The 27,906-nt window shown below is 32.7% G+C and overlaps 1 protein-coding gene across 1 annotated transcript; it reads right to left on the reverse strand.

The window, feature by feature from the left end:
- Positions 1-6: 6 nt before the first annotated feature.
- Positions 7-26,684, reverse strand: LOC118184030 (oplophorus-luciferin 2-monooxygenase non-catalytic subunit-like). Its single transcript, XM_035353666.1, has 4 exons — positions 26,666-26,684; positions 19,408-20,030; positions 14,638-14,806; positions 7-276 (listed from the first exon to the last, which is right to left on the reverse strand). Exons 1-4 carry the CDS (start codon positions 26,667-26,669, stop codon positions 131-133), a joined length of 942 nt encoding a protein of 313 aa, XP_035209557.1. The 5' UTR covers positions 26,670-26,684; the 3' UTR covers positions 7-130.
- Positions 26,685-27,906: the final 1,222 nt, after the last annotated feature.

Below are 27,906 nucleotides of genomic sequence, written 5' to 3' on the forward strand. Positions count from 1 at the left end.
GTCAAAACCTCTATAACTTCAGCTTTTATCTTTAAAACTGAATGCATAAAGAATTGAAAAATCCATTTTTAGTACTTAAAGTTCCATCAACATTTATTTACACTGCAATGGCTGATTACAACTCAGTTTTTTAGTTGTCGCATCCGATGCTACTCTTTGTCAGACGCTCAATACGTGTTCCATCTTGGCATGTGAATCCCACGAGCTTGCTAGCCAGCTGAGCTTTGTTAAGAACAATCCAAGAATAATCACAGCCACGGCAGGTTAATGGGTTACCTATAAAAAAAACAAAACTATTATCAGACGTTGTAATTCTCGTACATCTCTTTTTTCTTTAATTTTTTATGGTTCTATTTGCAAAATATTAATCTCTAAAAATAATTTTGTATTGCCTACCTGCAGGAGAATCGAATTCTATGCAAACTATTTAGAAAAATATTATTCTAAATATCTTAGAAAATTTTAGTATTTAAGATAAGGAAAAAAATGATATTAATTTTAAGAAAAGGGAACTAAGCTTGAGTAGCTTTCTTATTATTCTAATAATGGGTGGTTAAGAATGGAGTTTCCAAACTTTTCTGAACTAGGGCATTTCCAAAATTTGGTTTCGAACATATATCTGGGATAGTTTATGAAAAAATTAAATTAAAAAAAATTACATACTTATATTATAGGATGATCTTTAAATGAAATACTCATGTAAAAGTAGACTCATTTGTTGATATAAATTCTAGTTTAAGAGAAAATTACAAATCACAGATATATTTAATAGAAAACCTAAATACATAACCTCTAAATGTATAAAAAATAGGCTTATATTTTATATTAATAAAAATATTTATCAGATTTATAGACATGTACTTCTGATATTGGACTTGAAATTCATTCACTAGAAGAGTAAAACTTAACGGGTTTTTAACGAAAGTTTCCCGCCACCGCAAATATCGTCTAGGTAAACTGTTCACGTTGGCGTATTGAATCATATTTTGTCAAACGATTTTTGGCATTTGAAAGAAAGGGACTTGCTTTAAAACACTGTGTTGTGAAATTTGTAAAGAAGTATCGTTACCATTAAGTACAAGATGTCTGAAATGGAACTATCACGCTACCAGATTAGAACCATCACTTACTTCAAGCTCTGTTGCAAAACCTCAGCTACAAAATGTCACCAAATCATGTATATAGCTTTAGGTACTAATGTTGTATCATATGATACTGCGAAGCCTGGTACCGAAAGTTCAAAAACAAGGACTGTGACATTTAAGAAGCAGAGCGCTCTGGCCGGCCTACTGATGTTGGCGAGGCCTGCCTGCGAGAACTTATGGAAGAAGATCAATTTGCATCTACTCGAAAGCTTGCTAGGGAGTTAGACGTTAGTATCATGTCCATTAGTCGCGCTACTCATCGCATAAACTTGGCGTACAGGCTCAACCGCTGGGTGCCGCATCAGCTGACTCAATGAAATAAGGATAGTCATCTTCGGGCCTGCAACTAATCTGCTCGAATATCAACGCAAGGACAAAATTATGGACCGGATTGTCATTTGTGATAAAAATTAGATTTACTTGAACATCTCAAGCCGAAAAGGGAATTAGTCTGCGTCCGGTTTGCCCGTCGGTAGCGGCGCAAATCTCAATTTGATTAACAAAAAGATCATGCTTTGTATCTGGTGGGATTGCCATTATCCACAAAGAGTATCTGGAAAAAGGTAAAGCCACGGCAGTAATTTGTACAGCGAGATGCTAGTCCGTGTTGATGCTGCTATCAAGGAAAAACGTCGAACTGAGTTCCGGCGCAAAAAGGTAGTGTTCCATCAAGGTAATGCAAGATCACATGTGTCTGCATTCACTGGCTGGACTCTGTGCGGACTCGAATGAGATCTTTTGGTATACCCACCATATAGCCCGAACACCGCTCCTTCAGAATTTTACCTTTTGCTACCTAGCTTCTGTTCTGCACAAGACGTCAGAAATAGAGTTGATCTGTTTTTGGACTTGCGGCCACCAAATTTCTGGGCGGAAGGTTTTTGAAAGCTACCAAAACGTTGGCAGAAAATCATAGATTTGGGTGGTGATTACTACCCGCACTAAAGGTACTGCTGTCATGTTTTCTTTTTTTTTCTTTTTTTTTTTTTTTTAACTAGAACGATGTTTGGCGGAAAGCGTTCATTACAATCAGATAAAATTGGACATTTGGAGTAATATTTGCAGAGTCTTTAGGTTTCTTTTAAGCAAGAAATGAGCAATGTCTTCGCCGCGATTCGAACCTGGACCTTTCGATACGCGCGGAATGTGCTACCGTTACATCACAAAGGCATACAAAGGCATGCGGAAAGAAGGGAGAAAATAACTTATTAAATTCCTCACTATCTTAAATTGATCTTTTCGTCTGTTTATAATACTTTTACTAATGGAAATACATGTTTAATAGCTGCAATGGGTTATGGTACAACCAACAGAAGCATGGAGATGAAAAATAACATAGTCATTAATACTAAAAACATCGTAATAAAACCTCGTCAACCGTATTTCATGGATTTTCCATAAGGGGAGTTATACGGCTAAGTGAAATAAAACTCGTTATTCACAGAATTTTTTTGCACGAAGAATACTAAAGAAAGAAGAAAACTTGCTTGAGAAATTTATTTATTATTTGTAAATCTCTGCGTTTACTAAGCAATTACACATTGATTACATTTGGAAGACTGACTAAAAGCTTTATTTTGTGCCGAATGTCAATATTCTAAGACCACATTATGCACGACGCAAAGAACAAGATCAAAAAGGATCTTGTGTCAGTCAGTGGCAAGCATTTATCAAGGATAGTGAATTATATGGCCGAGTAGGCGTAACAGAAAAACAGGCCGAAAATTTTGGAAAGATTTCACTAAGGGAGTCTTTAAAGTAGAATACAGTTTGTTCTATATTTCTGAGTTACAATTTACAAAACACATTCTTGCATTTTAAATTTGAAGAAATGTTTCTGAAAAGAGCGACTTAAACAGAAAATGAAATTCGATCTTCTTTCGAATTTTTCGCATTAAAACAGACAGTGAGCAGTAAAGGAGGAAGATTATTTCTGTCTATTATGATATTGCAAATAATGACTGAAAACCTTCCAAAATAGAGCAAAAATTTTTTCTATCTTCTAAAAATACAATTATTGAAAAAAAAAGGGGGGGATTGCTAGATCAAAAGAATGCAATGATAATAATAATAATAATAAAATAAAATAAATTCCCTAAAAATAAGCTTACTCTCAAAAACCTAGTTTACGATGAATTCTCAGTTAACTCAAGACAACTCAAATAGGACTCGCTGAGATGCTGAACCTCAGAATGTATATATATATAAGTATTTTTAATTTCCTCTTCTGTGCAAGTATATATATATATATATATGTATGTGCAAGTATATATATACATATGCAAGTATATATATATATATATATATAAGCAGTTTGCTTTTACTGCTTTATTTTTAATGTAATTATAAAGTGAAATTTATTCAAAACATTTTCTTGTTTTGATTGTTTGCAAAATTTATACTTTGCATTAATAGAATTGCTTTATAAGAATTTGCACATTTCTCGTAATCGTATCTTTTAGCTGGGTTTTACAGTTAAAAATTAATTTATTCAAAACATTCTCTTATCTGTATTTTTCTGCATATTTCAAAATTATTTCCAATTTTTTTTGTTAATTTAATTAAAATATTGCAGTCTATTTACATTTTCGGCCTATTGGAATTGTGCTGGTGAATGCACAGTTTCGCTTTTATATGATTTATGTATTAAGCATAATTGTGCGTCGGTTTGCTCATAAACGCGCTTATTCTTTTCATTTATCGGTGCACCAACCCTTTGAAGAAGATATCTTCTTCAAGGGGTTGGTGCAAAGATATACTCTCTTTGAAGACGATACCTTTTTTCAATGGGACGGTATCTTCTTCTAAAAAGTTTACATTTCCTAGTATACACCATTATGTCTGTAAATAATTTTCTCCCCCCCCCTCCTATTTTTTCATTTGATTAGTTTTACAGTCACTTTATACAGTGGATTTTGCATTATTTGCCCTTTTTCGTCTTTCATTGTTACCAAACGCATTATATTTACATCTACTTTGAATTTAATTATTTTGAATTACTTTGAATTAAAGCAGCCAATTTACTGGAGTTTCAAGTAATTTGGCTTTGGGAATTTTGGACGTAATTTTTTATTATTCTCAGATTTATTTACGTTAAACAATGGGAGACACAAAATTTCTGCTTCTCAACGCAAAATTAAGATAGTAATTTGATCTAAATATTTCTGAAGAAGAGTGGCATTTTCTAAAAATAGCCAAATACTCCTCACTAGATAACTAAATGTCACATAAAAGCTCCTATTGGAGGTATTTAAGCGTGGAATAATCACATTAAAATGAAACATTTTACCCTACCTTGTTATATATAGATACGCCTCATACGGAATGATTATGTAGCGTTTTATAATGCTACGCTTTTAATACGATCCAAAAATTTTACATAAATTCAATTACTATTAAATTCGTGCGACATATAAAAGAATGCATAACGTCTTAAATTCTTCTGTACGGTTACAACACATTTACAAACAAATATATAACTCCACTGAGATATAACTGTACGCTAAAATTTACTTATCCCTACCTGTGCTGATGCAAATAAATTTTTTCTTGGAGGGGGGGGGGAGATATTCTTACAGCTTCGAAAAATGAATCATTTTATCTGAGGGGAAAAGGAATATGTTTCAGATGTATTAATTTTTTACTTGCAAGCACTTTGCACTACATGTAGCCGCACTTTGTTAAAAATTTTGAATACCGTAATTGCATTTGCTCAAGAAAAGGTCGGTACAACGGTTCATATATATGCTTATATTTTTCGATTCACGCACAGGTAAGAGTATGACCATTAATGGAATATTTATACTTTCATTTCAAAGAGTTATTGGCATATCAGCACTTCATCAACTAAAATAAAGGAATTAGATCTATATTTTACATTATAAGCTATGAGCGTTTGATAGTTATTTTCAGATTTAAAACCCTAAATGAAGTGTCCTTTCGTGCAATATCTCAGTGCGAGGCCCATGTCATCTGCAATGCACGCCCTGCAGGCGCCTATGGCTTGCCGTAGCAAGGCAGGGGACATTCCGGGGTTCGACTTGTCCCCACGTTCAGATCGATAAAGGGAACGCTTACTTAGGTACTTATTCCTCGAAGAGTTACAGAATTGGTCCCACAGGAAAGTACCAGCTGGATTGTATTGCATCTTTTCTGGATTTGGCTATTGTCTAACAATTCGACAAAAATTAGGAATGTGGAAACTTTTATTAAGACATAAGTTCAGTCTTTAAAGAAAAATATTTATATGAAAAGTATAGTTTTCGGAAGGTGAATCGGAATACATAGATTTTGATTTTGTAATGTCTCAGTAAAGTATTTGGAAATCCTTTCGCTTGAAACATCTGTATGATGGTTTCTGAGACAAGACGAAACTTTTAAATCGTAACTTCATTTCTTCATATCAAGATTGAATTTCAGACGCAAGTTACCTGAAACTTCTTTTTGCTATTTGAGTAATAAATTTCTATCATGTAATAACTGTGGTTATAATCCGATAATTTTTATCTGCACTAGATTCCTATTGAATGGTTCTTAGGTATGTAAACTGCCATAAACTTTCCTTAGGTTTATTCAATTTATTTAACATTACGCCTGAAATATAGCAGCATGGGGTGGCTCTTAAGAAACCGAATTCTCTATTCCTGAACGTAGGATAAAATTTTCAATATTTAGCTAATTTTTACAGACAGTACTTTTATATTTATAAAAGTAATTTTTAAATATTTAATTAGATTATTATTATGCACATAAAGATGGATTCATTCAGTAGCTATGTTCCTTTTATTTTTAATCGCCTTCAAAGCTCGGAAAAGTACTGAAAATGTAAAACCTGAAATTAATCTATAAATTCATTATTATTCAACTATTGAACTTCATTATTAATTATTCTATTACTATTTAGTAGAGCTATTTGATCACTGTACGGACCATGAAAACCGCATGGAACATTTTTTTTATTACTATGTCGTTTTTTTTATACTCTAAATTTCAAAATAGTCTGTTGTTAACTTTAAAGTTAAGCATAAAAAATTTCTAATACTAAAGAATTTCTAATACTTCGAAATATATAAAAAATTCTTCTCGTGACCTCCATTGTACATTAACTTACTGGGCTCCGTCCAAATGTGATTGGAAGTAATCCAAAGTTGATCGGAAAGCAATCAGAAAAATATATTCATTCAGAGATAGCTCCACTTTGTATTGTAATAAATAAGACTTATTGTATTGTAATATTTTATTTTAACTATATTTGTATTGTAATAAATAAGACTTACTATAATGATGCAATGAAATGCTTTGAAATTAAAAAAAGATTATACTTAAAATTCTTAGGTTGTAGCCAAACAATTAAATGTGTTAAAGCTAAGTTAACAGCACTTACGTTTCACGTGAGATTCGGCTGTTACGATTTCTAAATTGATTTATGTCTGATGATTGAAAAATTTATATTATTGTGTCTGAAGGAATTATTCTTGTTCACTCACATGATCTCAGTAAATTTAGGGTCTTTTTTAAACATATTCTCCCAGTAATAACTTAGTGTTTATTTAATTGGCTATATCAAAGCATTCGAAAACTATCTGTCTGATGGGAGGATTGCCTTCGCTGAAAACTTTCAATGAAAACTAATTCGTATCCATGTTACACGTAGGGAAAACCCCATGCAGCCAATCCATTCGCCAAGATAATCATTATTTAAAACTCGTAAGGAACGTTATTTTAGTTTAAACTAAACAGTTTTGTTCAGTTACTTAGTTTTTCTATCTTCCCTCATTTCCATTTCCTGCCAGAATGATATTTCAGTTTCGCGAGATTTGCAAACTAGGGTAGAAAGATATTATTTAAGCTGGTGTCTGAGTTACTTCAGACAGAGCGTGTTCTGCCGTTCGGACACGTTGTTTCGCTGAATTAAGCTTACTGTTTTATGGCCGTACATTTTAATTGCCGGTTTGTGTACGTCGGTGGTAGGCCTAAGAGCCAACTCGCGTTAGTTATTTCTGTGCAGCTTCGGCTGATTATTTAACTTAGTTTGTAGAGACTGTTAAATAGCTTAAGTTCACGCCGGGAAATAATGTTATGAAGCCTGGTCACGGCACCAATGTTATGAAGAAAGTTTCGTCACCAAGGTTAAATAACTTTACTTCAAGGTACCATGTTATATCTGAAATTCCTATATAGTTAAATGTTAAATATGAAACTACTTGCCGTTAAAGGGAGTGATCGTATAGTGAAACGTGTACAGCATTTTTGCGTTGTGAAAAAAATGCATTCCGGGACCGCGCCGTGAGAGGATCGAAAACATAAACCATATACAAGATATAAAGGAAAAGTTTATATTAAATATATAAAGAAAACATACTGTAAGAGGTTCCAGATTAAATATCAGTTTATTCAATTACAACACAATAAGAAAAATCTTAACCTCATCTGAGAGTCTGTTCATTTAAATTCATAAAAAAAAACTTAAGGTTTGTCTGGTGATTTAAAAGAAAGGGAAGGGAAACAATTTATGGCCTGAGAGTTAAATTTTTGATTCGACGTTGTTTTTACTGCTAAGGAGGTTTTTGAAAAAACTTGCCTAAAGTTCCAACACACCAAAAAAAATAATACTTATCTTGAGTGGACATCTTGAAGTGGAGGAGAGCTCATATCTTAGCTCTATCCTTACGTCACTTGGCAAATCCGCAAGACAGAGACTCGAACGGCACGACAATAAATTACATCAGCTATACCGTCAAATCTTACGCCTGCTACTGGTTTCCATAGAAGAAAATTATTCCCACTGGAAGCAAGAGAACAGCTTACACCGCACGGCTGTCTGCCTAGACTCTCAGCTCCACCAAGGAAAACGTAGACAATTAAGCTAGGCATTTTAGAGAACGGCTAACTCAGGCTTCCAGTTGTCTAAGGTGACATAATTCCTTCTGTTTTCAAGTCGGAGTTCAGAGGACATCGTCCTGACTTTTGCCGATACAGATAGAGACCCAAGTCTCTGTTAATTTTTTTTTGTTATTCGCTCAACAGTTTTTTTTTCGCATTTTTGAGAAAACCCGCGGCCGGGGAGCATAATTGCCGCTCCCCGCCGGAAGCACTGCTCGATGCCGACTAAATCTTTTCCTTTCTCCTTCGCAACACCCACAAGTTTTTTCTCAGTCTCCGTCAACAAGTCCGTCAAGCCCGAAAGTCAGCGAATCCAAGCAGTGAGTGCCTAAGCGAGTCCAGAGTAAGTGTGTAAGAGAGTCTCGCCTCTTAACCAAAACGCGGCCGGGGAGCATATTTGCCGCTCCCCGCCGGAAAACACCTCTCGGAGTCACTTACATTTTGTCCAGCAAGCCCAAAAATCAGCGAGTCAGTCCGAGAGTCAGCCAAAAGTAAGTGTCCAACTCAAATTTCCTTCTTCTCCTTCACCAAACGGGCTCCCACTATGGCTTCACTTATCGCCCCCTTAATTATGGCAAAATCTTCGTTTTCAACTCCAGAATGCGGAAAAAAAGGGTGATCGCGCATGCGCGCCCTTCTTCACTTAGCCAACAACCGGACCCTCAATCGCCAAAAACCTGAATGACTTACATTGAAAGACAAGTAGCAACCTTTGACCTTTCCGTCACGTACTTTCCTCTCTTAAGGTCAACTAACAAATGAAAATTCTTTCTCGAACATTCTAAAGCGCGCGAAATCATGACTTGGCGAAAATTGCCTCCCTTTCCCTGCTTCTTTCACAATGAATAAAAGTTTGTACAAGATTTGCAAATAAAAGAAAATAAATAATATTCATTTATACTAAATAATATTTCCAGAAGCATCTGTTTTTCCCCAAAATTAAAGCCTTAAATTAAATAATTCAGAATCAAAATAAAATTTAAATTTCCATAAATCATAAAATCATTAACCTAATTTTTTATAACGCTATCAGATAATTTCGCTACATAACATTCCTTTCCCCTAAGGAATTAAATTTTGGTTTACCAAAATTTAGAAGACAGACACTTCTTGAAATACCATGACTCATACTGTGCAATAAGGCTAAAGGATAACATAATGTAACAATATTTCATACGACTCCTTGGTACAGTGACGTTACTGACACATTAAATGTAAAGTCCAAAATGTGCAAGTAAAACAACAAGATTAATCAAAGCAATTACTAATTAAAATACTCAAGGAAGATCATCAAAAATAATTAATCAAAAACATCAATTAAATCACTTAATTAAACCTAGAAATACTCAGAACACATACAAAAATAAAAATAAAAATAAGGCGCTAATCACAAACAAAATATGTCTAAGATCAATCAATAAGATAATTAACGCGCCGCAGATACATAAAATACATTCCTGAGAAAATAAACACACTAATAATTCAAACAATTCCAAATAAAATATGTCACATGAACGTATTCAAATAAGGAGTAAAGACCCCTAAGTACTACGAAATTGAATAACTTCTAAGATTGAATCCCAAACAGTCACGTCTAAGAACAGAAGCGGCCTGATCAGGGCCAAGCATTAGAAAAGAAAAGAACGTTACAACACAAGGAACCTCGGAACCAGACGAAAATACCCCACACAAAGATCAGAAAGAAGGAAAACGTGATTGTCCAAAAATTCAATCCAACCAAAATCAATTCCGAGAATTAACATAACGAATACGCTGTACAAATACCAATTAGAATTTTATCCAAGGCACACAAAAATAATAGTAATAATACAACCTAATGCATATACAAAATAACGTTTGGCCAATAATTACAAACAGATACTACCAAGATACACATATAGACATAAAATGAAAATACAATTAAACTGTAAAAATTTCGTACATAATTCAAATGAGCAATGAGATCAGTGATACTTAAAAAAAAATTTTAAACTGCAATACCTAAACCAATACACACCTAATCATTACGTTAAACCATATCAAGTCAAAAATATTTCACTGTAATTCAAATCAAGCCAAAAAAAAAATCAACCAGCAAGAGTGAAGTGCCGCTAAAAATTTCAAACCTCACGGTAAACACTAGTGAGTAACAACACCAAACTTAAGTCCCCTTAGTAAGACAACACCAAAAAAAAAAAAAAAAAAAATCCAGTAATTCTAAAAATCCCTTAAGTCCACGAGAAAAAAAATTCAACCTAGTCAAAGAAATCAATCAAAGCTGGACTGAAGCACGTTACTAGGACACTAAATAAAATATCACAAATCAAAAAAAAAAGTGTTCAAAAGAAACCCCCCAATTTTAGGCAAAAACTGAGATCTATTCTGCATCAGACTCTTCCAAAACGTTGTATAGTAACCTAATAACAGCCTTCAGCAACACCTCCACCCAAACAAAAGAAACAAAGTAACTCTTTACCGCGTCCATGTAAGCTGAGAAAAGCGCTGTATTATGAATGACAGACTCAAACTTTACGTATCAAGCAAACCTCCAGACACGTTGAAAGAGAACATAAGATCTCTAATCTCGGAAAGAAAAGTGCGCTGACTGAAACGTTACAATCCTGAACCAACACAATGAAAAGATACAACAATAGTTTTCTCAGATAACAAGTTCCTGTTTCTCCCGGTGTAAGAGGTCAAGTGCCACCATGAAGTGCAAGTATTTACAAGAAAACGAGCTTTCAGGACATTACAACTTCACGCAAGACCTAACTGCAAGCAACAAATGCAAAGTTCTCAAAAGTGCTAAACTAAAAAAAATACTCATAACTCGTAACTCAAAATCCCTAAAAATCACACAAATGAAATCCATATCTCAAATTCTACTATTTTCCTATGACCACAGAAATCTCAATTCTTCCACAGAAACCAAACATCAGAGAACTTACATTTTACGGACCTTGGCAGAAACCACTAAAACAAAACAAAAACCTGATACAACTATCTTGATACTACCAATTCAAATACAAAACTTAAGCCAAAACAAGAATTAACCCCAAATTCAGCAACAAGTCCAACCAAGAAAGAAAATTCAATAACTCAAATCAAATCTATTACGATTCACTAGCAAATTCAAGACAAACTACTTGAAATCAACAGAAAATTCCCACACAGGAGTACAGAGCAAAAGTAACTAATCTTGTCAAACTTATTTCAAAAATTTCATCAAACCAATTCCTGTTGTCACCAAAATTCTCATTAAAATTCACTTTCTACAATTCACAAGACTAACTCAATTTCTACTGTTTAAACATTTCTCACATGACAACTCTTGACAAACTTAAAACTCAGAAGATAACTAATCTCCATTACTCTGACTCATTAAACTACTTAGAACTTCACTCAAGCTGAAGAATTCAATCCAAAAATAAATTAAATATGCAAACATCACTATTGCTGATCTCAGGCAAAAATTCAAATCTAACCCATGTTAACCTTAAAACAGAATTTGGCAATTGAAAAACAATCTACAATTTTTACTCATTCATTTGTATCATTATGCCTTCAGAACTTATAAAATTCATTGCTCAATACTAAATTAAATTTTCTAACACATTACACAATATACTGGAATCATATCAAAACAATGTAATCAAAAAAATAATAAGATACTTGGTAAACTAGATAATCATGAAAACATTACATACATTTCACAAAATATTATTCAATTAATTCAAAAAAATCACAATTTCTCTAACGTTACCCCTCACAATTACACATTTCACAAGATTCTAGGTTAAATAAGTAGCAAAAACACACAAAAAAATTTTTTTTCTAGCTACGCATAGCTGTGGCTTGTCTCATTCAGTAAAATAATTAGAGTCTTTAATCTCTTTCTCTTAGAAGTGCTCAAAAAATGAGTCCAGTTTTTAAAGACAAGCACTCGAAACTTGTTACAAGGATATACAAATAGCATAGGATTATCGTGAAATAATTCATTTTCCATCTTGTATCATAAATCAGTACGTCGAAAATCAAAAATACACATCTAGAAAACACTCAAGGATTTTCAACAGTAAGAATGTACAGTACCTATTCTCCTACATTAAAAATATACATTTTTCCTAACTTTAAAGTTCAATTCTGATTGCCTAACGTTAAAGTCCTAAATTCCTGAAATTCACAAAGATTCTCAAAATTTATCCTCTTGTATTAACAACTTCATTAAAACAGTAAATTACTAAAAATAGGTAAATTCAAAATCAATTACTGATTCGATCCTTCACTAAGCAGAGGTCACGGCACCAATGTTATATTAAAAGAGTTTCGTGAGAGGACCGAATAAACACAAAAAAAAAAATATATATATACAACTTATCTGTTAAGATATCTGGCACCAATGTTAAATTTTGCCGTGAGAGGATTTAAAGTTCAAACAAAAAAAAAAAAAAAAAAAAAAAAAAAAAAACTTATCTGGTGTGGGCCTCTTGAAGTGGAGGAGAGCTCATATCTTAGCTCTATCCTTACGTCACTTGGCAAATCCGCAAGACAGAGACTCGAACGGCACGACAATAAATTACATCAGCTATACCGTCAAATCTTACGCCTGCTACTGGTTTCCATAGAAGAAAATTATTCCCACTGGAAGCAAGAGAACAGCTTACACCGCACGGCTGTCTGCCTAGACTCTCAGCTCCACCAAGGAAAACGTAGACAATTAAGCTAGGCATTTTAGAGAACGGCTAACTCAGGCTTCCAGTTGTCTAAGGTGACATAATTCCTTCTGTTTTCAAGTCGGAGTTCAGAGGACATCGTCCTGACTTTTGCCGATACAGATAGAGACCCAAGTGTCTGTTAATTTTTTTTGTTATTCGCTCAACAGTTTTTTTTTTTTCGCATTTTTGAGAAAACCCGCGGCCGGGGAACATAATTGCCGCTCCCCGCCGGAAGCACTGCTCGATGCCGACTAAATCTTTTCCTTTCTCCTTCGCAACACCCACAAGTTTTTTCTCAGTCTCCGTCAACAAGTCCGTCAAGCCCGAAAGTCAGCGAATCCAAGCAGTGAGTGCCTAAGCGAGTCCAGAGTAAGTGTGTAAGAGAGTCTCGCCTCTTAACCAAAACGCGGCCGGGGAGCATATTTGCCGCTCCCCGCCGGAAAACACCTCTCGGAGTCACTTACATTTTGTCCAGCAAGCCCAAAAATCAGCGAGTCAGTCCGAGAGTCAGCCAAAAGTAAGTGTCCAACTCAAATTTCCTTCTTCTCCTTCACCAAACGGGCTCCCACTATGGCTTCACTTATCGCCCCCTTAATTATGGCAAAATCTTCGTTTTCAACTCCAGAATGCGGAAAAAAAGGGTGATCGCGCATGCGCGCCCTTCTTCACTTAGCCAACAGCCGGACCCTCAATCGCCAAAAACCTGAATGACTTACATTGAAAGACAAGTAGCAACCTTTGACCTTTCCGTCACGTACTTTCCTCTCTTAAGGTCAACTAACAAATGAAAATTCTTTCTCGAACATTCTAAAGCGCGCGAAATCATGACTTGGCGAAAATTGCCTCCCTTTCCCTGCTTCTTTCACAATGAATAAAAGTTTGTACAAGATTTGCAAATAAAAGAAAATAAATAATATTCATTTATACTAAATAATATTTCCAGAAGTATCTGTTTTTCCCCAAAATTAAAGCCTTAAATTAAATAATTCAGAATCAAAATAAAATTTAAATTTCCATAAATCATAAAATCATTAACCTAATTTTTTATAACGCTATCAGATAATTTCTCTACATAACAAGACATTATGTATTTTTTGGAAGCAGGCAAGATGAAAAATATGCAACACCTTCGCCGGGAATCGAACCGCGGACCTCTCAATTACGCGCTGAGTGTGCAGGCCACTACACCCCGAAGGCTCCCCAAGAAGGCGAGAGAAATACCTTATACACTCCCCCTTTCAAAGGGCGACTGGGGTTTTTTAGGGAACCCAATTGCCAAATCCTGTGTGAGGAGAATCATCATCCGACCCCCTTTTAGTTCGGGTGCCACTGTAGAGACATTAGGTATTTTTTGGAAGCAGGCAAGATGAAAAATATGCAACGCCTTCGCCGGGAATCGAACCGCGGATCTCTCAATTACGCGCTGTGCAGACCACTGTATCACGAAGGCTTGACGAGAAGGCGGGAGAAAAACCTTATAAGTTTTAATTTTATATTTCTGTTTTGAGTTGCAACCAAAATATTGGCTAAGTCTGTAAACACCAGGACAGTGTTCTGTAAATTATTTCTTATGTTGAATAAAAGTGGCTTTTCACCCTTCTCACGTCTTGTCATTGATACAGTTTGAACTTAGAGACTAGTCGTTTCACAGTTCAAGTAAATATCTAGCCAACAAATTAAAGTTTATTTAGCTAGAATCTTACAGTTTATTTAATTGGCTAACCAAAGCATTCGAGAATTACCTATCTAATGAGAGGATTGCCTTTACGGAAAACTTTCTATGGGAAACTTACTCGTATTTGTGTTACACTACGAAAAACCCCCAGTCCATTCGCTACGATAATCATTGTTTAGAAACTAAATTGACATGAAACGTCTTTTAATTATTGGCTTACCCGAAACTTCAAGGAATCCGCCTTTCTGGGCTATTCTTGTCACCAATCCTCCAAAAGCAGCGTAATCCAGAGATTTTAGCTGATTCTGGGATATAAATACAGCATATGGACTTGCTCCAGTGAAGGCTGAAGCGGCGACTTCTTGTATTTTGTTTGCAGAAAGGTTGATCTAGAATAAAAAAGAGACAGTAGGACACTGTGACAATAAAGTCATATTATGTACGGGGGGAAAAAACAGAAAACGCTAAACTTCGTATTTAATAAAGTATTATTAGATAACCGTAATGTTATTTGTAAATAAGTTGAAAGAATGTTGATTTATATGGCATTATTTCACTCATTTAAGCAATATTGCTATATTATGAGACAGTAGTGATTTCGAAGGAATACATGGAAAGAAAAGAATAGGAAAGTGTACTTGTATACGACGATGACATATTAGCTTATTGTAGGTTTTCGTGTGGTGCAACCCTTTGGAGAATTAAATTTATTTCCAAACATATAAACTTTTAACAGCTTACTTTTTATTTTGCTTTGCTGTTATTTCCTCCAAACCAAAAAAAAAAGGCTTTTTTACAATGCTGTAAGTACATAGTTAAGTATATTATAATTATTAACGTATCTGAAATTTTGAAATGGATTATAATAAAACAACTCTGTGTAAGTATTTTCAATAAAAAAGAAATATTATAATGAATGTATTAATTCTTTATTAATGTACCAGTTAATAAAGAATTAATATCAAAGGAAATTACTAAACAAAATTCATACTCACATAAATTAGCTTTACAAATTTAATTTTTTCTGGCAGAAAATTTACGTTCATAATGAATCATTTTTGTACTATTAAGCCATTAGCACAACTATTAGGTTGTTTATATTACAATATTCTATTTACCTAATAAGTGGAAAATAATAATTATTACTTTTTAACAGCACGATCTATTATTCCCAAATTTTTTATCTTTTGACAGATAAGTCATTTTTTTAAAAAAGAACTCAGCGCAAGGAAATATTCTATATATGAAATGCTTAGAACCATTTCCAAAAGAGAAATTTTTAGCTAGCTTTGGAAATTTGCAGCTGTTCGCTTACTGCTAAGGTGTTCTTATGCAACACACCCTTAATGAATCGCCTAACTAAGGAATGAATCTGAAACTATCTACTCTTTGAGTAGGTGAACGACTGGGGTTCAATATCGAGGACGAAAACGTCTCAGAGAAAACAAGGCAACGGTAAAACATATTATAGAAAAAAAATCTGATGTGTACACCACATAACTTCCTTGTACGGAATATTAAATTATACGCATTTTTTCTTGCATTTTATTTAAACTTATTAGATTGAATTAAACCTACTTCGCCGACAGCGCATAAACCACAATAAAATAAATGAATTCTTTAAAATTCACTTTGTTTACCATAGCGACACTCTGGCGCAAGGTTTACTTAACAGTATTATATTTCGCTCATATTATAACTCATAATGCACAAAATTTATATCATTTAAAGAATAGAATTATCTAATCGTTGCCACATGTTCTATTCAAATACTATAATAAAGCTATAATGATGTATAAAAGAAATTAAGCAAACAAAACAAAAAAAGAAACAGTTTTTCACAGACGATTGAGTATTTCTCATTTAATTAATTCAGTTCTCACTTCGCGAGAAGGCAAAAATACATAAAAACTCAAAATATATATATTAAAAATTACTAAGTAAATCTCAAACGCTTATTTCCTCGAAAAAATTTCAAAAAGAATTAAGCATGATTTAATTGGCAATAATAAATGAATGCGTTATCTTTGTTGTTGCGAAGCTAAGTTTCTCTAGATTGGCAACAAATCCCCTAGTCTCCTGTTTCAAATGTAAACATCAATGGCCGCCATTAAAAACAGGCTTAGCAGCAATTAAACAACTTTAAAATTGCTGATAATTCTAAAAATATTGCACACAGATTTACTAAAGGCATAAAATCCTTAACCGAAAGATAAAAACAACATAATTCAATCATTTTTAAAGCAAAAAATGTACAATTTACAAACATATAAGAGTAATGAAACTGAGATCACTGAGCCGGGTAATAGAGTGGATATATATATAAATATATTTATATACGTTTGGTGCGGCCGATTGCAACCAAAATACGAGGTGCACATCTACATGTTATAGCAGTCCTATATACAAAATTTCAACGTTCTGAGGCTACTCGTTTTTGAGTTATGCGAGATACGTACGTACGCATGAACGTACGTACGTACATACATTCGTACAGACGCCACAAAAAATTATTTTCAGAATTAATTTTAAAGCAGTTTTATAATTTTTTGAAGGAAAAGAGTATTTTATTCTTTCCTTACGTACAGATATCACGCAAAAACATCGTTAAATTGCATTCGATAAAGGTCAAAATGGATATTTTCGTTGAAATATGCTGCCTGAAACTTTTCGCGATTACAATACTTCCTTTTTACTTCGTACAAGGAAGTAAAAAGGAAACAAGGAAGAAACATCGCAGTTATTAAATATAGTGGTATAAAACATCGTCGTAGAAAATAAAGCTATTCGAAAATTCCGCAGTTTTAAAACATCACCGTAGAAAATATGGTAAAAAATAAAGCACCTAAAAATACTCGCACAATGATAAATCGCAGATGTGTTTTCATAATTTAAAAGTTTCTACTTGCATGTCCGTACTGCTAGATTAATTATATAATGATTTTAATAGTTAACTACATAAGTTTAAAATTGTATTAACTACTAGATGTAACATAAACGTTTTATTCATTTTCAGTTTTCAAGCTTAAGTTTCCCTCTTGCTTTTTCAGTAATGTTTATTAGTTAAAATATGAAATATAGAGATAAAATATTCATGATTCCTTCTTGCGCTTACAAAATATTATGTGAACACGCATTTAAATTTTTTAAAGTCTGAGATCACCTGTCTGCGATGATTCATAGAGGCTTTAGTTTTTATCATTATATTTTAAAGGACAATGTTTTAAAACTGCGAAATATTTGAACAGCTTTATTTTATACGACAATACTTTATACCACGATATTTTGCAGCTGCAATGTTTTTTCCTTTTTTTCTTTTCTCTCACGATGTTTTTTATGGCGATGTATTCCTCTTGCATTTTTCTCCACGATATTTCCGCTTGTAACCGATAGTCTGAATTGGAACTGGTTCCAGATCGGATCTATTTTCATCTTTTGCTATATGTGAATTCTTTCGTGATTAACTTAAGATTTTATGTGCTTGAAGTTACATTTGAAACTCCTATCAGGAGAGGAATCTTTATGTAATTTAGCATGGAACTTAGGACAAGGTTTTACAATAAATTTTTATGTTTGAATCTTTTGTTATTATTATTATTATTATTAAATTTGAGTTCGTTGAAAAATCAGCAAAACATGTTCTGCAGTTTGTACACAGTCTACAAATAGAATACGAACTGAAGTGGAAGCTTGGGTAATATTCAGGCTTCCAACAGACAGTCCGGACTTAAGATTTTAATGATATTAGAATAATTGCCATTTATAATAAGAGAATACGTATTATTACATCATCTTTAAGTATTGCTTTTTTGAGTTAGGACATAATATACAATTAATTTTCTTTTCACAGACAATTTAAGACAGTTAATGTTCACTTTTCTTCGATCGATTTAGCTTTTTTTAGTATCAATAAATAGCTAAGTAATTTAAAAAGAATAAAAACTATCTCTTATTTAAGCAACACAAGCATCTTTCATAAAACTGAAGCATGTATAACTTGCACTCCCATGGTCAGTACAGATTAACAGAATTTACAGTTTCTGATTTCATCATAGTTTAAATGCATCTAAACGGTTTTTTTAAAACAACGCTTAAACTTTTGACCAAATAAAATTGTCGTAAGCTATTTGTATAGCAATTTTATGCAAATTGGAGAGCCAACTATACGCCCATGTTCAAAACTTCCGCGGAATACCTCCTTAGGCCAATGCACATGAAATGTAAAATATTATTACCTCTCCACCATCAAAGTAACATACGCCGGAAAACACATACTTGCTCCAGTGTTCCTGATATTCCTGAAAGCACTAGCAGAATGCTTCTTTTTGTATTTATCACAGACTGACTGACACTTTCGGATAATTTTGAGTTGTTTGAAAACGTTAACTCCCCCCCCAGAACAATCGTGCAATAAAGAACAGGGAGGGTCACAGGGAGATGAGAAATCTCATAAATAAGGTGGTTGCAATGAGTCAGGGATCTGCTTTTCATCAAAGAAGGTCAAACTTCGTTATTTAAAACGTGATATCCCGCCTAATAAAGATAATTTTACTCTGTTTACACTATAGTACTAACTACATTGTATCAGATGATTATATAGTTCTTCTATGCACCATATAACAGCCAAATTCGGCTATTAAAAGATTCACGCACGTGGAGTGACTTTTCAGATAAAGTTTTGAATAGACGGACACAGTATTAAAAAAGGGGGTAAAAGCAGTAAACTTATAAAGCTAAAATAATTCTAATGGATATCTTGACATTTAACATGGTGTTACTCATTACCAAAATTTGTTGATATTAAAGTCATTTCTTGGATTCAACATTTGAAAAAGTTTGTATTATTTTAATTTCTTTTGTGTTTGCATGAATTAAAATATTCAACAAATAGCTTAACACGAATTAAAAATTTAAAAGCTTTAAAGTTTTTCAATTATAGTTAATTTTAATAACTTCTAAAGTAAATTCTTTTTAAGAAATAAAACTGTACCTGCAATGATTCCGAATGGGTCTTGAAAGCAAAGGACATGTCTCCAAGGGTTACCAGGGAATTCAAAGCAATCTCAAGCCTTCCCAAACTTGTTAAACCAGTGAATGCATTCTTACCAATATAACTTATTTCATTTTGGGCAAAGATAATGGCATACAGACTTCTGCTTTCAAATGCGTTATCTGGAATGGACTTGATTTTGTTCCTTCCCAAATTCAAGACGCTCAAGTTTTCGTATATCTTTAGACCCCGATAGTTGAAGTTTTCAATCTTATTTCCGAAGAAACTTAGTGTGCGCAATGCCTTTCTTGAACCTACGAATGCATTCACGTCAATATCAGTAATGTTATTTACTTCAATGTAAAACTGTTGACTCTTCACTTCTCCAAAAAGGTCACCAGGAATGCGAGTTATTGGTGTTCCTTGAATCCATACTGATCGAACACCTCCGTATTTGAATTTTGAACTGAAGGCTTTTTTTATCTGTGCCAAACTCGTAGCTCCCATGCAGTTCAAACCTTCTCCATCACAAGTGCAAGGTGACAGTTCTTCTGGCGCTGGGCAACTGTCATCTGCCGCAACTATGGCACATAATGCCGCCAGAAATATCATCCAGAAAGACGCTGAAATGAGAGAATTATTTTAGAGAATTATTCTATTATAGTTCTGAAATTAAAGCATTGTCCTTTCTAATAGTACTCATTTATTGTCTGAAGTCAACAGCTGTACTTGTTTTGAAGCTATATTAATTACATTTTAATTAATGGTATTATAAAGCTACTCAATAAATGTTCTTTTCTAACGTTGATAACCACCAACCTTGGTTTGTGCTTATTAAATGATTAGGTTTAAAAACTAATTAGCAATTTAATCACATTTGTAACTTCTTTCTCTCACTAAATCTTTGATATGATAAGAATAAAAATATTTAATACAATGAGCTATGTAGGTTATTTCTTTCTAGTATTTTATGTGACATTATCGTATGTACAATACCATCATTATGTACTGAATGTGATAATAAAAGTTTTGTTTTCAGTCCTTTTACAAATATCCTCTTTGGTTATTGTTATTTTTCATAAATGTTTTATTTTATAACTAATAGGCACTTTCAATTAAATATTTTTCAGCATTTTAAATACAAGAATAAGTTATAAAATATACTATATTTCGCCAGAAAAGCTTTCATTACATCAACAAGAGCATCATTTTGCACAAATTTAAGACAGTAATTATATTATGGTAAATAGATAACATTCTCGCCATTCATATTTAATAGGTTGTTCTGCAACTTAGTTATACTTTTCATATGTTTTCTTAACTCTTTTCAAATTTGGCTGAAACCTTTTGAAACAGGACGTTTTAGATTATCAGGAACTAAATTTATCGACTAATCGACAGCTAATGAATGCTTCATTTTTGTGTGAAATAAGAAGCGGAAGAGTGTACATTAATTGCTCTTAGGATTTTCTCGACTGTTGCTCGTAAAGGCAGTTTATAAATGTTACACGTTTTGTATACATTGAAAGCATTAGCATGCTAAGTATTTTCTGTAAGTCTTCAGAACAGAATAAAATTATATGGCTTCAGTTTTTGCAGGTATCACGAATTTATTGATGAATCACATGCTTTAGTCAGGTAGTTTTTTCTTTTTCTTTTTTTTCGGGGGGGGCGGGAAGGGAAAGTCTGTTACTATATACACTGATTTTGTTTAATAACCTCAATAGCTTCTATATAAGAAGATTAACTGGGTAGATAAATATCGCCCGCGTCAAATTCTTTATTTAATTTGCAAATTTCACATCTAATTACTCGATAGAAAATTTCGATTTTATTTTAATATATAGAGCATATTTTCGTAATCAGGAAGCAGAAGTAATTTCAAGACATATTTAACAATGGAAAGAAAGGAACATTTAACAACATAAGTTTAAGAAATATTTATTAAAGTTTCGAAAACGATCCAAAACAGCTAGTTTGTCAGTTCGATTACTCTGCACCCTAAACAGCTAAACTGTGCTGTTACTTCGAGTTGTCTCATTGCTGACAAATTATTTATTTTATTATTACATATTAGATACATACATAGGTACATAGGTATTGCTATTTATAACAGAGAAATTATTAACTTCACTTGCATCGGAAAACTTCAAACTGAATTTTAAGTCAATCCTCTCCTCAACAGAATTCGACAAACAATTTGTCCTCTTCCATCAAGCATGTTTGAAGAAAATGAAATGATTAAAGCATTTCTAATTATTATTCGCCTAAACATAATATTTTGTTCTTACTGAAAGGTACTACACAGACGCTCATAAAATCTTAATTATCAGAGTGAAATTTCTGATATTGTTTTAAACCTAATATTCTTGTAATAGATGTTACTTCATGCAAAAAATATTGTGCAAGATGTGTTTATGATAAGGATTCAACGGATACATTGCTTTCGTAAGCATTGCGTCAAAACATTACAGTGCACTTTTGATCAGAGTTAATAACGACATCAACTTTGGCTCACTTAATTAACTGAAAAATATATCATAAATGATTTCAGGAAATGAAATCCATACTAACCGACTGAGTATACGGAAACTTCATATTAAGCAATGTTCTTAAATACTGTCCAAAAACCATAAAGCCTAGGAAAGCAACCATTGAATTCTAAACTAAACTCTCAATGAAAATTTGACGAGTACTAATACTGAATGCGATACCTTATATAATATATTGGCAATGAAATAACAAGACAAAAAAACTTTAGATCTCGGCTTTTAACTGATTTTCCAGCTACTCACAATACTGGGAGTTAGCTCATAAAAATTTCTGGCATCTTCAAATAATAAGCAATCTTAGGAAATTTTATTTTGAAATTACTGTTATAAATCAGATCACTAAGCGTGATATTGTCACTCCTGATAAGGCTATTTTGTATACTCTAAGTAAGTTGAAATAAGCATAAAACTTTCTTAGAAACAGCATAATAACAAATGAGAATTTTACTGCTAGTTATGGAATAAGTACTTAAAATACATATAATTTTTACCTCTGTTTCGAGAGAGTTTTTATGTTACCAAGACTCTAGAAACAACCCATGGTTTACGGTTTTTAAACATTATTATAGAGAATTTATCAAAGCGTAAATTTCTATCGTTTCTATAGGGGCCTGAAAATTCTTATTTCACCACTGTTAAATTCTCCATTTTATACACTTGTCAGAAATTATAAAGGTTATTTTTATGATCGTTTAAACTCTCTGTCTTCTATACGTACAGATAGACAGTAAATGCTTTAGTTTAAATAGTTCAAAAATAGTTCGTTTACTTTAATAAATGTTGTTGCTTATGTTCACATATAACCCACGAAATTCTTCGTGGCGAGGAGCGCTAGATTACGTCTGTGGTTAGCAACAGCCTTGAGCACCTAACAGGTGAAAGTGCGATTTGGCTCAGTTCCGTCCCCAATTTTGATGGAGAGGTCCCCGGGGGACGGGTCCGAGTGACTCCTACCCCTCTCCCCTTCCACCAAACCGCACGAGAGGAATTTCGACTAGCTGCATATAGAGTGTCGCCATGCCGCTCCGTCACTATACATTTACATACATGCATGCCTTATAATTCATGCCCGGGGTTCGAATCCTCCGGGGTTCAAACCCGGGCCCTTCGGCACGCAGTCAACGACGCTAACCCCTATACCGCTTAAATTTCTCAAACTGCTTCACTGTATCATCAGAGATTCGATGGGTTCCAGTTTTAATTCAAGTATGGAAATTTTTGAAACTTTCTTAGCATTCAAATAGGAAACAGTCTCAGAGATTCTAAACTTTAAAGTTTGAATTTATACGAAAACTATTTTAGCACAAGAATGGTGGCATCATTTACTACTTCACAGCATCTTTGGTTTTTTTTCTTTTGCTCTAAGTTCATATTAAGTTTAAATGAATACAAACCTCTTTTAATTATTAACAGAGTTTTTTCTGGCCATGTCTTCGGAAGTTTCTCAGGCATTTCTACATTCATTTGTTTCTTAAATATCCTTGCAATTTGCCTTCATATTTTAAGCATAGCCTTTAGGGTACAGCGTCAATAAATCACTCGCAAAATTTAGAAAATAAAAGTAGATATTGGTCAAAAAATATAGATATACTAATGACTCTGAAAACAGCTGAAACTGTTAAAAAAAACAATAAAACGGTTATATTAAATCCATTTATTTGTTATTTCATCGAAATAGCAATAGTTATATTGACATCGTCATAACTGACATAGAAGAAAAGTCAGTTAAAATGATAGTAATATACAGTCTCGAAAGAAGTGAAATGCGGTTAAAGAGTTTTTGTACTTAGAGGAGCCCTGTTTGTGTCTGATAGAGTGTTGATAGACTTCAGGAAAACTCCCAAAATTTTCAAACTTCCATTTCCTCGGTTAACTAATTTGATAAGCCATTGGAAAAAGGATAATTTGCACTACTCCGTACAGTAATGAAATCAAAATCGATTTCTGAATTAGCTTAACCTCTCTTGTCACATTAAGTGGTTGTTAACGCGTAAAAAGAAAATTAATGAACGCATAATTCGAGTTACTGATTTCTGTCTAAGTTATTTTGTTTCAGAGATAACTGCAAGTGCGGTGGGTTGTAAACATTTACTTATATTAAGGAGTTAAAGAATTAAAACAATTGCATATTTCACTTTTCATTGAGATAAATTTCAATAGCTCTGTGTGTTTATAATTTCATTCAACATTTTCAAACTTTCTGCAAGTGGCTGTAAACATGTAACTATTAAAAAATATATTTAATTTACCCACAGTCTCTTTTCCTGTATCTCAGCCTAATCAGTGTGATAGCGAATGTTACAAAATTTTAAAAAAGAGCTCAAATTTCCTCATCGCAAATAAGATGTTGTTTATACTGAGCATGACGCCCAGTTTCGCACAGAGAAAAAACCTAATCAAGCACGGATGTTATGCTGTTACCACTCGCTTGACACATATACTGCTCTGTTCTCTTTAGAACTTTTGCGAAGCAAAATGGTATATTGGGTACCGGTACCTCAGATATGTACATGGGATGATGTTTATGATGGGTTTTTCTAGCAGATGTTATGGTGTTTCTTTCTAGTAAATCATAAAATTCTGCTATCACTATATAGGCGGCTGCAAAATAATTATGGCTTTCTCTGAGATATACTGCACCAACAAACGAGTAATAAGATGAATATATACAGATTATTAGATTTCCTGAACACGGGAAACATAAAACATCAACTGTGTGCGCTCTGTGATTAGAATCAGGGATCTTCTTGTTGTCAACTGGTCGAGCTAAACACCTCACTACGAAACAGAGCCAGGGAAATGCGATAATTCCTTATAAGAGGGATTTTTATTAATTTCTGTTTTGCATAAAATTTACTAGAAATGTAATTTTTAATTTATACTTAATCGTGACTAACACTTTTGCCATTTTTTAAATTTTAACTTATCCTAAATCAAGAAATACAGAATTGATAAAGAATTTAGTTTTATAAATAATCTGTAAATAATCTTAAAGACAACATCTGCTCAGATATAACTTCTTAACAATTAATATTACTGCAAATCAAGTTAATAAATTATACTACTGCATTTTACAATACTAAGTAAATACCCGAAATCGTGTAAAATTACTCTTCTAAAATATGCAAAAGTTTGCGCAGAAGGTATAGCTTTGGCATAAAGACATTTTCTATTATATAATCAGATTTTCCGCTACTAATCTCAATACTTGTGCAGAAATTTCAGGCCTGTATTGGTTAAGTTAAACATCAAATCTTCCATTAAGAGAGAAATGTAAAACAATAATAAAAACTAATAATCTTTTCCACTGAAAAGATGCTTAATTCTCTGGCATTTTATAATAAAATTTGAGAATTGCGTATTTAATTATAAAGCTTGTTCAAGAAATTTCTCGAATTCACTAAAGACGTTTTTCTCAAATTAAAAATTGGTTTGAATTATATGTTCAAGTGCGAGTGCTAAATCACATCACTGATGGGAAACGCAACTTGGTAATCAACACTAATCAGATTTAGATCCAAATAATACCCATCCACTAATCTTCTATATTAATCAATCGTTAACTGATGTTAGAACTCCGTCTTAGAATATATCTAGTGGTGTGATATGATGGATGTTATATACTCACATTAAGTATTACTTAATCTTGTTATTTAAGCTAAGCTTTCTTCATTTATGTGAATGTTTTGCAAGGTCTAAGAATTACGGAAATCAAATATTTTCAATCAATAAATGTTCCGCTTTTCAGAGTGGTATAAAACTAACATGACTATATTGCAGCTGATCCTTTTAATTAATTAATTTTAAAACTTTAAGTATATTTTCGAGGTGCAATTTAAGAAAATTTGTATATTATTATGTTTGTTTAAAGATACATTTAATTAGCCTAACCAAAATATTATTCCAAGATTCAAAATTATCAATTAATTCAAAATTCAAATCTGCAAGCAAACAGAAAAAATATTAGTCTATAAGTAGGACATCAAATTAAGCTTTAAACTGATTCCTATGTATTGGCTTTTGCTCCTTAAAATGAAAAATAAAATCTTAAAAGCCAGTTATAATGAATACTTTTCTTTATCTTTGCTTCTCTACTTGTATCTGATGTGTAAACTACTGAGAAATAAAAGTATTTACCCGAGTTTAAGTTATTGCACTATACTTGAAAACACAGCTTGGCTTTTGCGAGACCATAAATTAAAAAAAGGTAAAGCATATTATCAAACACACATTTGTTATCAAAAAACTCTATGTAACATTGTTTCGCTTTTACCATCCTTATTTTATCGTTACCTTTTATGACGTGCGCAGTAATTCCTTCATATATTGAATGATTTACAAATTACAAATATTTACATTAATAAAATATTTATATTTATATTAGTAAAATGTTAGAAAATTTACAAATATTAACTTGAGGAAAATTAGTGATTTGATACAAAGACATATGTCAAAACGTTTCAACGATTAATTTACATAAAGTAAAGCAAATGAATGAGCAAGTTTGCTCATTAACGTTCCAACAAGGAATATTAGTCACCAGAAGACAAATCAGAAGACCGATATTAGCTGCATTAGCATACAAATATTGTCTTTTAATTCAACTCTAAATTTCTCCCAAAATCCCCTTTACAATACACGATTGTGTAATAAATTTTCGAACTCTTTCATGACATCTAAAGTAAAAGTATTTTCAAGACACTCACCCATGATTCTTCACTTGAAGCTACAAGTCCAAATGAGGCAGACAAACACCTTATAAACATTTACAGCGTCTGCAAATACTGTGATAATGATCGTGGGAAACGAAACACATGTGCATGGGAAAAAATGCACTTTCAAGTGCGTAGAAATGATATAATATCTGTAACATATGTCAATATTTCGGATATTCAGATTCACTATTCTAAATACAAGATTAAAGGTATATTTAATTGCCGTTTTTTCACCTGTGGCTCTAGTTATCCCCCCCCTAAAAAAATCTCTTACACTTCCGTTTCTTATTCAATAAAGAAAAAAAAAATGTATAGAAGGGATTTAAAAGATTAAATTTTCCATCTGCAGTTTTTGAGATCGAAAACTGATATTTCTGAGATGTTTACAAATTAAAGCACAGCAATACAATAACGTCTGCGAATTTAATTTTCAGAAGCTAAACAATTTCTCGTAATAAAATGATTGACTATTAATGACTATTAACTAGTTTAATTTTAACAGCTTTTAAGATATTGAATTGTGGTTCTCGAGAAATTGCTAGATTCAGAAAATATTTAATATCTTCATATTTATATGCAATACAATGCACATACGGGACATTTTTTATCTTTTTAAATAATACTTGAACAACGTTTCTTACATGAAATTTAAAGTGCAATTCAAATTACATAATAGATGTTGCTGTTTAAGTGCTCAATATTTGTTATTTCTTTCTAATTATGGAGTAATTATATCATTATTACTAATAATTTAATTAATGACCTTCTATATGATATTTTCTTGGAGTAATTATACTATTATTATGAAGTAATTATCCCATTGTTATTAGTATTTCATGGAACAATGTTTTATGTGGCATTATTTTGTATTTAAAATTTTTTTTAACTTAAGTCAGGTTGAAAAAGGATAGTAATAATAGCTTTACCCGTTAACAACTGCTTTTAGATAAAAAAAAAATAAAGTATAAGGAGAATTCTTTTACTTCAGTTTAAACATACTTTGTTTGGAGGTCTTTAAGAAATATTTCGAATAAAATTCTCTTTGTTTCACATTGTTTCGAAATAACAAGGAAGGCAATGAATAAATTTCTATGTATTTCACTTTATCCCAAAATATCAAAGACGGCAGGAAGTAAATCTTTCTTGACAATAAATAAATAAAAAAGAGTACAAGTGTGGGTTTTCAGCAATAAATGAAATATCGAAGTCGAAATAAATGCCTGTATAATATT

The sequence above is a fragment of the Stegodyphus dumicola genome, chromosome X2 (genome assembly GCF_044657685.1).
Source record: "Stegodyphus dumicola isolate Sdum_Otavi_A_Nest chromosome X2, ASM4465768v1".
Lineage (NCBI taxonomy): Eukaryota > Metazoa > Arthropoda > Arachnida > Araneae > Eresidae > Stegodyphus > Stegodyphus dumicola.